Source organism: Sycon ciliatum, chromosome 5 (assembly GCF_964019385.1).
Source record: "Sycon ciliatum chromosome 5, ocSycCili1.1, whole genome shotgun sequence".
NCBI lineage: Eukaryota > Metazoa > Porifera > Calcarea > Leucosolenida > Sycettidae > Sycon > Sycon ciliatum.
Genome location: NC_088647.1, coordinates 16,579,132 through 16,590,125, shown reverse-complemented (window position 1 = coordinate 16,590,125; position 10,994 = coordinate 16,579,132). Strand labels below are relative to the sequence as shown.

Below are 10,994 nucleotides of genomic sequence, written 5' to 3'. Positions count from 1 at the left end.
CATAGCTAGGATCATGTCACACTTGATCGGAATTCTCTCCCCTTTTTTGCCCTTTGAAAAGCGTGAAAAGGTGCAATTTATATTCTGGGGAATATGATAGTCAACACGCACCTCAAATGCTCCGAATCTCTTCCCAAGGTGCTCAGGGATACACACACACACACCGAGTAGTTATGAGCAAGCAATACCACAGCATTATCTCAGTTTGCTGGCAGAAGTCACAGATGAGTCTAGAGCACACCATTACTACTAATACTGGATCAAATCAAAAAATGACATGCATACAGACAGTCACACACGTATGTACTTCGGAGGCCAGGCTGTCCCAGGCAGTCCACGCGTGGGGACACTGCCCAAGCATGCTTGGGTACAGATATGTACACTTGACTCTATGCTATTATGCAGGCTTCCTAGTGTTCATTCCAATTCAAATCCAGAATGACTGGGTAGTGCAAATGTAGTGATATCTTTATCCAGACTATAATATGTATATACACATGCGTGTCTGCAATATACAATCAAAATAATTGCTCAAGTAAAATTGAAAAAAAACATACCATCATAGTCACGAGCCTAACAAGGAGCTCACTATTTCCAAATGTTCAATGAAACAGAAGTGTGGCAAAGGCATGGTTGAAGCCGGTGAATGCTCCCTTGGCCAATTCCACTCCTAGATCAGAGTTTTGACTTGATAGTAACCTGTCGTCCATAGCTCTCCAACAATTGCTCAAAGTGATGCTCTCAATCAGTACCAGGGCATGGGGAAATGGCCACGGCCAACAGTCGCAGAAACCACAGCAAACACGGAGCACCGCACAGTCTGTGACAAATCTACTGACCTGCTTTTCCAGGGGCAATCTGAGAACGCATACTTGCCTCGCGTGGTTATTTGTGCTCTGCTGGCTCTTGAACCCAGGCGATGAGCTTGTCCATCTTGGCGACTTCAGTCTCCGTTGAGTAGGTCTTGGACGTAAGGGCCTGGCGCAAGTTTGGCGACAGCTTCAGAGACTGCACGTAGCCGCGATCATCCCCAGCCAGCAAGAAGGGGAACTCCTTGTTGAAGCGGACCCTGGTCAGGTGCATGTTCTTCTTCTGCGTGACCAGCTGCCGACAGAGTGGGTCGTACTTGTCCACGCTCAGGTCAAAGACGCGGACCTACGAAAGAGACAGAGCGCCAGAAGCAGGTCAATACGCATCACTGCGAGTGCTTGCATCACTTCACGTACATCTAATGTTAACATTGTGAGTGTTAATTCTACAATATCACTGCGCGAACACTGCACAAGGAGCAAATAAAATGATATAATTATGTGCATCTGACCACATTTTATCCAGCATCCTCCTTGGAGAGAGAGGCGATCTAGCCCCAAATTCATGTGAATTGTATGTGTGTGTGTGTGTGTGTGTGTGTGTGTGTGTGTGTGTGTGTGTGTGTGTGTGTGTGTGTGTGTGTGTGTGTGTGTGTGTGTGTGTGTGTGTGTGTGTGTGTGTGTGTGTGTGTGTGTGTGTGTGTGTGTGTGTGTGTGTGTGTGTGTGTGTGTGTGTGTGTGTGTGTGTGTGTGTGTGTGTGTGTGTGTGTGTGTGTGTGTGTGTGTGTGTGTGTGTGTGTGTGTGTGTGTGTGTGTGTGTGTGTGTGTGTGTGTGTGTGTGTGTGTGTGTGTGTGTGTGTGTGTGTGTGTGTGTGTGTGTGTGTGTGTGTGTGTGTGTGTGTGTGTGTGTGTGTGTGTGTGTGTGTGTGTGTGTGTGTGTGTGTGTGTGTGTGTGTGTGTGTGTGTGTGTGTGTGTGTGTGTGTGTGTGTGTGTGTGTGTGTGTGTGTGTGTGTGTGTGTGTGTGTGTGTGTGTGTGTGTGTGTGTGTGTGTGTGTGTGTGTGTGTGTGTGTGTGTGTGTGTGTGTGTGTGTGTGTGTGTGTGTGTGTGTGTGTGTGGTGTGTATGTGTGTGGGCACGTGGGCCCGTACATGAAGAATGCTGCAGAGTCGGAAATCAGATCAGATAAAGAAGGTAATGGCCTGCACCAGCCCACAGCCCAGTGTTCCCAGGACTGTGTCAGTTAAGCCTACACTAAACAGCCTAGTGCACAGTACACAACTCACAGTTCCATCTTCAGTGGACACAGCAAACACTGTAGCTGAGAACGGAGACCAGTCAAAGTCGGACACAGTGTCAGTGAAGTTGAATTTGAATAGCGGCGAAGAGAGCATCTCGCCATCCCAGAGCTTCAGTGCCCAGTCAGCGTTGCATGTGGCAAACATGCGGGGCTGGAACGGGCTCCAGCGAATCGAGTACTATTAGATGGCGTTGCTGTGGGCTTGAAACGAGTGCAGGAACGTGGTGCTGTAGGTCTTGGAGCACTTGCGGACGATGCCTTCTTCAGTTCCGACCAGATAGATGTTGTCCACGACCGGACTGAAGTCGAAGCAAGTCGCCCGTGCCAGGTCGTTGAACACCTTGACTTCAGCACCCTTCTTGGGCGTTGGCTGCGGCTTGTTGAGCAGGCGAACGGTGACGATCTCCTGCCGCTCGAGCTGCATGCGGATTATGGTCCAGCAGGCGACGTGGCCGTCCGACGACACGCTGAAGAAGTTGAGACGTTCCTCGGAGTCCTCCTTTTGCCAGCGCACCTGCCAAACCGGGTCCATGTGCTTATCTTTGACGGCTGACTGGAATACGGGCTGCTCGCTGGCCGGACGACGCACGTCCAGGACGGCCACGCTTCCGTCGTACAGGCCCACCGCCACAAAGTGGCACAGCTCCGGGTGAATGTCCAGAGACATGATGCCGCTGCCCAGGCAGAACACGTACTCGGGAAACGACGGGTTCTTCAGCGTGTGAAAGCAGACCAGGCCGAACTTGCCTGGCTTCTCGAAGCTGAACGAGCCGTAGCCGACGGCAAAGAGGTCTGGGTAGCGCTCGTTGTTGGCGATGGTGGTGACGGTCATCTTCTTGGCGCCATCATAGGCGAATTTCCACATCGGCATCAGAGTACCGATGAGTTTGCATGAATCGTCCACAGGGTCCTCGTAGTACTTGAAATCTTGCCCCATGCCATCGTACGTGTTCTGGTTGATCATGCGTTCGATGATTTTTGCCGCTCTGGCCACCGGCCGGTAATCCTCCGGTCCCATCGACGATGACGTCATACCCAGCTCGTCGTTTCCCCGACGCTTTGCCGTCTCGTCGCGGCCACCCTTCTTCTTCTCCTTGGCCTCCTTCTCGCGCTTTTGCCGCTCCAGCTCCTCGGTGTACGCATCGTAGATCTCCCACTGTGTGACGCTCCACAACAAAGCCATGCAACTGAACTTTCGATTCATGAGACAAGGTTTCACTAAATCCGTCACGTGGATCCGACATTGGCAAATGTTATGCTGTCTAGTGGGAATTGGAGTGTAGTGCCGTGCAAAGCTGGTAATACTACGCGTATACAAAAACTCCTTACTCACAGTTGCACTTTCCTGGAGGACGCCGCATCCGACTAGCAAGCGTGGCTGCTTGAACACCTTGTGTGCACTGTGCAGTAGGACGGATACATGCGACGTGCAAGTGTGGCTGCTTCAGCAGCTGCTCCTAGTGTTTCACCTTCTTCTTACCCTTACCTTTGCCGCCTCTGCCACCTTTCTTGTTCTTCTTCTTGTTACCGCTGGCCATATCGGCTGGCTCCCAAACCCAGGCGATGACTTCGTTCATCTTGCGCAACTGGCTTTGGCGCGACGTCTTGCGCACGCCCCTGCGCAGGTTGGGCGAGAGTTTGAGCGTGTGTATGTTGCCATGATCGTCGCCGGCAATGAGAAGCATCTGCGAGGGGACAAAGTGCACCTTGGTCAGGCGATTCTTGCTGTACGGTATGACGTCCTGCTTGCACAGCGGGTTGTACTTGTCAATGTCCAAGTCGTACACATGGGCCTGCACGCGCACACCAGCATGGGACGAAAGCAAGCAAACGAAACAGCGATAGTTTTTCAATGGTTGTACAAGTGTGTAGTGGGTGAACTGCTGGGATAGGTGTTACACATAGGGTGTGCTGTGTTTCTTGCTGGTGGAGACTTGTTCTTAGACATAAAAATGTCGAACAGCTGTAATGTTGTGGCATACTTCCGAGCCAGGAAAACATCTGATCCTAGCGCAATACATCGTGTACTGTCGTGGACATGGAAATCCGGTCACACATCTAGCGGCCTCAGGGCGCTGCAGTGGCCATGCAGCCATGGGTGAGCAGTACATGCATGACCTGATGACATACATGTAATTATTTTGCGCTGCAGCACACTGGTCGCATCGGATCAACATGATTGTGCACTGTTCTGTAGGCGCGCAGGCCCTGGTCAATCGACTGGATTCCTATGCCCGCCTGTACAAAACGGAAAGATAACTGCAAGACCATCCCTTTAAAGTTCTCCAGACCCCCGGTGATCAGCATCACAACTAAGGCTGAGTCGGGTAGCATTTTCTTCAGGTATCGGATTCGGCTAGTTTTCTACGGGTAGCAAGGGTACCCGATCGGGCGGTGTTTCCATGGTAACACCACAATGCACCCCTTCCCTTACACACTGGGTAGACATGCGGAGTATTACATAATTTTGTACACGTGCACTGTACATGATGTCATCTGTGACTTCGGGTTTTCGGGTACTATTCTCTCCCCGTGCTACCCGAGGTCCTCACGGGTACCCGGCTACCCGTGAGGACCACTAATCACAACCATGATCAAATGCAGGGAGGACAGGTCTATCAGATCCTTACAACTTGCACCTTCTTAAAAAGCGACAAACTAAGTTACTTTCGCGGCGCACGCATTTCGAGTTTTCATGAATTGGGCTGGTTCACGATGAGAAACTTTTGCAATTGTATCTCTTCAGTTGGACCTTACTGTCTACGATCAATGTACAGAGCAGTTTGCGGCAATTTATATTCTCGAATGTGTGATGGTGGTGAAAATAGGGAAAATTAATCTCTAGCGTAAGTTTCTCACTTTACAGTAATCTAACCATAAGTTTTCTAACAGTAGACATGACTCATATCACTGGTGATACTTCATGAAAAAATAACTCAGGAATGCATTTTCCGGGGATCTGGGCAAATCTTGCTGTGTCCCAACAACCAGTGCAACTTCAAATCCTGTCGCTCCATATTGTTCAGCGAATCACTAGCCAGGCAGTTCGTGAATGGTAGCGTGGCCGAGTGGTCTAAGGCGCTGGATTAAGGCTCCAGTCTCTTCGGAGGCGTGGGTTCGAATCCCACCGCTGCCAGGATTCCTTTTTTCATACTATTTATCTTTTTCATTATCATCACATTATCACTCTCTGAAAGAAACTCACTGCGATGAGCAGCACCGGTTATTCTCCCGAGGCTCCATATTAGACTGTTTTCACAGCCGTTTTTGCTCTCTCGGCTGTGTTCACAATCATTTTTGCTGTCTCGACTGTGTTCACAGTCATTTTTGCTCTCTCGACTGTTTTCACAGCCATTTTTTTCTTCCTGTGCTGTTGAGGTTGCACTTGTAATTGTGTTTATTTTTCCAGTACAAGAGGCTTGGTTGAGTCTGTGAAAAAAAAGAAACTGACTGCGCGTATGCAAATCCCCAACATGATCATGGCAGACATTCGGACTGCAAGCACGCTATCTATCCATAGCTATGGCCCGGTGTAATATGCCCAAAACTTTGCCGAAAATGCTTTTGGGAAATTCTCGTAAACCTTGCCGAAAATGCTCCCAAACCTTGCCGAACATGCTCGGAAAAGCTCACTTTTTTGTAATCCTCAGCACACGCCGTCAAAAGACTCAAAACCAGGGAGTCAGAAAACACCGGTATTTTACGACTCCCTGGTCAAAACCATTATTTTCAATTCATAAACTTCTCAACAAGAAGCTAACCCACGGAATGCGGAAGTGACGTTCTTGTTTGGGAAGCTTTTCTTCTCTCAATTTTGATACACAACGGCCAAGTGTTCCGTTTCCCCCAAAATGCTGCATCACGAGCCCAAAGTGCTGGGTTCGCAGATTGTACCGAAAATGCTCAAAAGAATGCCGGCATATTACACGGGGGCCTATCCATAGCCCCGGCCTCGCTGCACCAGCTCGAGCCGCGGTCACTATGGGCCAGGTTCCACTGCGGCTCCGCTGTACGTCATCCGCGGCATGAAACATTATCATGATTACCATAGTGGCCGCGGCTCGAGCTGGAGCTGCGAGTACGCGGCTCGAGCTGGAGCTGCGAGTACGCGGCTCACCGCGAGCTTTCGCTACAATTTGTATTCAAAAACTGCGAGCCGCGGTTGCAGCTCGACCTATTTCCGGCATTTTTCATTGTTTTGTAAGCGAGAATTTTAAAATTCAAATTTTAATGCGTTGCGCAGGCCAGATGACGAGGATTGTTTTGATTTCGCGCGGGTATGCAGGTAAACGTCATTAAAAAAAATGGAGCACAACCGCGGTACCGCGAATAGCGAGTGTCAGTGGAACCGCGCTGCTCCGCTGCATGCAGCCAAGTGCCGCGGAGCAGCGGAGCCCCAGTGGAACCCGGCCCTTCGGCTCTAGTCACTCCAGAGCGTAGCTTCGAATCCCAGAAACGCTGTCTTTGTCCTGTTAAGTGGACTACATTATTCCATTCAATAGAAGGTGCTGAAAACCCATCACATGTCTAAGTTTCCATAGTGTAGCGGTTATCACGTTCGCCTAACACGCGAAAGGTCCCCGGTTCGATCCCGGGTGGAAACAATGAACTCATTTTTTTGTCTTCTGGCACTCTATATTTAAAAAGTGTGTGGATTTATCGTGATTACATGTTATCAAGAGTACATAACCCCCCAGAGTGTGCAACGCCTGATCCAGCTCTGCATAGGGTCTTGGTCGAGCGTAATCGGATCTTCTGATGTCATGCGTACACTCCACACCAGCGCAAGGCCGGTCTCGAGGCAGGGCACCATTGTTTTTGATCCGAGAGTACCCGCGACTCCCCGGGTTCCTCTCAGATGTGTACGGTATTATGACGCAAAGATCCGAATATGCTCGACCAAGACCCTATGCAGAGCTGGATCAGGCGTTGGAAAACTCTGGGGGGTTATGTACTCTTTTCAGTGTTATAGACCGTGGCGTGTTCATCATTAATTTTTTCGGTGAGAATGTAAAATGAATCTCTTGGGATGGCGTAAAGTACTGTCGTGGCAAAAGAAATCCAACCCAAGAGTCAAAAGTAGCAGTGCTTTTCCATTTTAGTTACATCATGCAATTTGATATTACATCATGCATGGTCAAAAACCCATCCGAGGGCTGCACGAGCCTTGATGCTGCTTTCGGCTCACAGGCCGGATCTCTTTGTCCACGCGTGTAGTTATGTTGCGTAGTAACATTTCACTGTTGCCACTACTGTGCAGTAACTTGAACCTGTCCAGGCGACTACCCTGCCCCCAGTAGGTCGGGGGAAGAACATTGTACAGAAACGGATTGAAGGCACCATCAGGTTATCTATCCCGAGATCCAACCGCATCCAGTGAAGGGGCTCGTACTTGATACAGCACACGCAATTACTGTACTTTGCCTAAAGCCCGAACATCAGCTTATACCAGATCTCCGTTTTTCGCTGCCTATTATCTCTGGCTGGCCCTGCCTTCATCAGTAAAATCGTCTTGTACGCTAAATGATTTCAAGGTCAACATGAAGCTTGCGTTCTAATAACTGCTAATTCTTCATCCAGATTTGTTTCTCTTTGCCTCGCCCTGTGTAGGTTATTGCCTCCTGTAATTTGTACTTCGAAGTACTTTTCTTAAATTTTGCATTGTTTTTGCTTACTGCCATGGCTGGCTATCGCCCCCTCCCTCCATATTGCATTATTGGCCTATATTCCCTGGCCACGGGAAGGTGAAATAAATAAATAAATAAAAACTGGGGTGCAGAGTGGTTTGCAAATCAGAGTGGATCTGACAGGTTTCACCAGCACCATTCATTACACACACAAGAGTTGATCTAGCCAGACTAGACAGACTGATTAGCCCACAAGTGTATGTACATGTACGTATGCTTCAAATCGTGAGTATAAAAACACTGAAACCAACAAAGTGACATGCATGCACCACAGTAAACCCTTAATTAAACCAGTGAAACCCGATGCCAACAGCCCAACCACTATCTGCTACAAGTGTACCCAGTGCCTGCCCAACCGCTATCTGCTATAGGTGTACCCAGTGCCTGCCCAACCACTATCTGCTACAAGTGTACCCAGTGCCTGCCCAACCACTATCTGCTATAGGTGTACCCAGTGCCTGCCCAACCACTATCTGCTACAAGCGTACCCAGTGCCTACTCTAGGATTTCAAACCAACCGAGTACAGTTGTACATGGCACAACTCTTTCAACCAGGTCAGAGCCGGGTACGCTCAAGTGCGGCTACTGCATCTACATCAGGGAGCCGTAACACATATTTTAGGACTCCGGGATGTATTTATGTCTTCCCAACCGGGTCACAAGTGATCCAGTGTTCTTTGTTCAAACTGGTCAAAGTACACCCCACCCGCAGGGGCCGCTGACCCGGCTGACCTGGCTCTGGAGCAGACACTGGTACCCACATTGAAACACCTCGCACCATACAGACAAACATATGAGCATACAGACAAACATATGAGCACACACGTGCACGAGTGAGCACGCCAACACACGCTCACACGCTCACACACACACACACACACACACACACACACACACACACACACACCTCAGACCTCAGACATGCCCATCGCGGAAGCGATGATAGCGAACAGCTATGTTAGACACAGCAACTTGTGCTGGGATTGCACCATTCAACAGCTTGCAAGGCGGATGAATTGACCGCTACTATTTTTAGCCTGGTATCCACCACACAGCTGTTTGAAGTGACTTTTTCTGGCCAGTGAATCCCTATTTTTCATTTTTCCATTTATTTTTTTATTTTTTACACACACACACACACCATGTACATGTACATACAAACACGTGGAATTCACTTACATATCCGTTCATTGTGCCGGCGACGAACACGGTTGATGAGTACGATGCCCAGCAGAAGTCAATCACGGGGTCGTCCAGGTCGAATACAAACAGCGGCGTCTCTGGCCGCTCATCATCCCAGATCTTCACGCAACTGTCCACTCCGCACGTCGCAAACACACGCGGCTGGAATGGGTTCCAACGCACCGCGTAGATGGTGAAGTTGTGCGCTTGGAATGAGCGGATGTAGTTCTGCTGGTAAAGCGTGGAGCACTTGTGTATGATTCCCTCCTCGGTAGGTGGCGACGAACATGTCCGAGTAGCGCGGGCACAGGCAGAACGACTTCACCGCTATACCGAACCCGTAGTTACCCTTCACGCTCCACAGGTGTAGGAGCGTGCCGGGCTTCTTGTAGCCTGCCGTGCCGTCGCGCGGATCGTCAAAGTACACCATGTCGTGAATGCGATCGCGCACGCCGTTCTGCGTGACCATGCGCTCCATGACCTTGGCCACCTTGCTGATGGCCGAGCAATCGTGCTCCTTCACAGGCTCCTCGGTGTCACCATCATCATCACCACCCTTGCCCCCTATGCCACCTGTCTTCTTCTTCTTGCCTCCTGAACCACTGCTGGGCTCCAGGTTCTCCAGCTTGATCGTGATCTCAAGCTCGTCTGGCTCGTCCGGTAGTGGCTCAGGTTCCGCCGCCGTCTGCGCCTGCGCTCCGCCTGCCGGCTGGCGCGCACTGGCAGCCGCTTTCCGCTTCTTCTCCGCTTCCAAGCGCGCTTGTTCCTCGATGCACCTGTCGTAGATCTCCCACTGAGTGACACTGTCTGAATAGCCGGCGCGCTTTGGCGGAACGGTCATCGTCTCGCGTGTCGATGTAAACGATGTATCCAAGGTTTGAGTTTCACGATCGATGTAGTTGAACTGGATCAATATCTTCGAGTCTCCGCCAGCATCGGCAGTTGCGGCAGCACCGCCGCCCTCTCTGGATGCGTCCGCATTCTTCTCCTTCTTTGCTCTCCTGGTCGACGATTCCTCCCCGTCATCATCCTCATCGTCGTTGTCGTCGTCCTCTTCCCCGTCACTCTGCTCGTCCGGGTCTAGCGAATGCGAGAAACGTCGGGAGGTGGTGGTGGTGAGCGAGCCGCTTCTCTCGTAATCTAGAGCGCGCGAGCGTTGTCTTTCAGCCTCTTCTGAATCCGCCCGAATGAGATAGCTGGGCATCTCCCAGTGGACGACCATGTGCTCCGTAATACCGATAGACTTGTAAGCGCCCTCCTTGTAGTTATAGCGTGTTACGTTGGACGGTAATCGAGGGTTTGTGGCCTTCAAACACTCGGGTTATGACTTCGTTTAGCTGCGCCTCCCGTCTGGCCGCTGCCTCTTCTTCTTCTTTGGCCCGGCGCTCGGCTTCTTTCAGCTTGGCGTTCTCCTTCTCTCGATCCTTGGCTGCAAGTGAAGCAACGGCCTCACGTATCAACTGCAGGTTATCTTTTTCGATACTCATGGTTGAGGGCCAGGAACGTTTCCCGTCGACCAACCCAGACAGAAACTTGTTATGTGAGAAAGGAGAGGAAATGGAGTTCTGCAGGGCGGTAGAGCCGACGCAGCGGTTGCCTCGCAGTACTGCCAGTACTAGTCCCTGGCCTACACCATGTTACATGTACCAGATCTACACTGGCTACAGCACCAAACTGTCAGAGTGTCTACGCAGCTGCGTGCGGGTCTACAAAAAAAGTACAGAGAAGTAGATCTACGTGTGCTGCCTGCTCGCAATGTGAGATGTAAACTGGAGTGGAGAGTGGAGACAGGACTAGTACATGTACTAGTCACTACTAGACTGGAGGAACGGATCTACATGATCATCATTGGAGTTTTGGAACGACGCAGCCAGTACTAGTAGACGGACGCTACTTGAAAGTAAGTAATTATTAGTTGTAGTTGTATAGTCATGTAGATCTACCTGTAGTGCAGACGTAGATCTACATGCCAGGGGATCAAGGACCTAATCCAGTCGATAATGATGATTGACAGATTG

At 50.3% G+C, this 10,994-nt stretch overlaps 3 protein-coding genes and 2 non-coding genes across 6 annotated transcripts; 2 read left to right on the top strand and 3 right to left on the bottom strand.

The window, feature by feature from the left end:
• Nucleotides 1–326: 326 nt before the first annotated feature.
• LOC135816640 (dynein intermediate chain 2, ciliary-like) lies at nt 327–10,541 on the bottom strand. 2 transcript variants are annotated; one of them, XM_065329799.1, is made up of 3 exons: nt 8,974–10,541; nt 3,594–3,900; nt 327–1,155 (listed from the first exon to the last, which is right to left on the bottom strand). In XM_065329799.1, exon 1 carries the CDS (start codon nt 10,196–10,198, stop codon nt 9,086–9,088), a length of 1,113 nt encoding a protein of 370 aa, XP_065185871.1. In that variant the 5' UTR covers nt 10,199–10,541; the 3' UTR covers nt 327–1,155; nt 3,594–3,900; nt 8,974–9,085. The 2 variants fall into 2 exon arrangements, with proteins under 2 accessions (XP_065185871.1, XP_065185870.1); XM_065329798.1 differs by lacking the exon at nt 327–1,155 and having other exon boundaries at nt 2,885–3,900.
• LOC135816832 (dynein intermediate chain 2, ciliary-like) lies at nt 886–2,252 on the bottom strand. Its single transcript, XM_065329934.1, has 2 exons — nt 2,094–2,252; nt 886–1,155 (listed from the first exon to the last, which is right to left on the bottom strand). The coding sequence occupies exons 1-2, from the start codon at nt 2,250–2,252 to the stop codon at nt 886–888; spliced, it is 429 nt and encodes a 142-aa protein (XP_065186006.1).
• LOC135816831 (dynein intermediate chain 2, ciliary-like) lies at nt 2,289–3,290 on the bottom strand. The gene has a single exon (XM_065329933.1). The coding sequence runs from the start codon at nt 3,288–3,290 to the stop codon at nt 2,289–2,291; it is 1,002 nt and encodes a 333-aa protein (XP_065186005.1).
• On the top strand, nt 5,162–5,243 carry Trnal-aag (transfer RNA leucine (anticodon AAG)). Its single transcript has one exon. It is a non-coding gene; the product is annotated as a tRNA-Leu (tRNA).
• Nucleotides 6,639–6,711, top strand: Trnav-aac (transfer RNA valine (anticodon AAC)). Its single transcript has one exon. It is a non-coding gene; the product is annotated as a tRNA-Val (tRNA).
• Nucleotides 10,542–10,994: the final 453 nt, after the last annotated feature.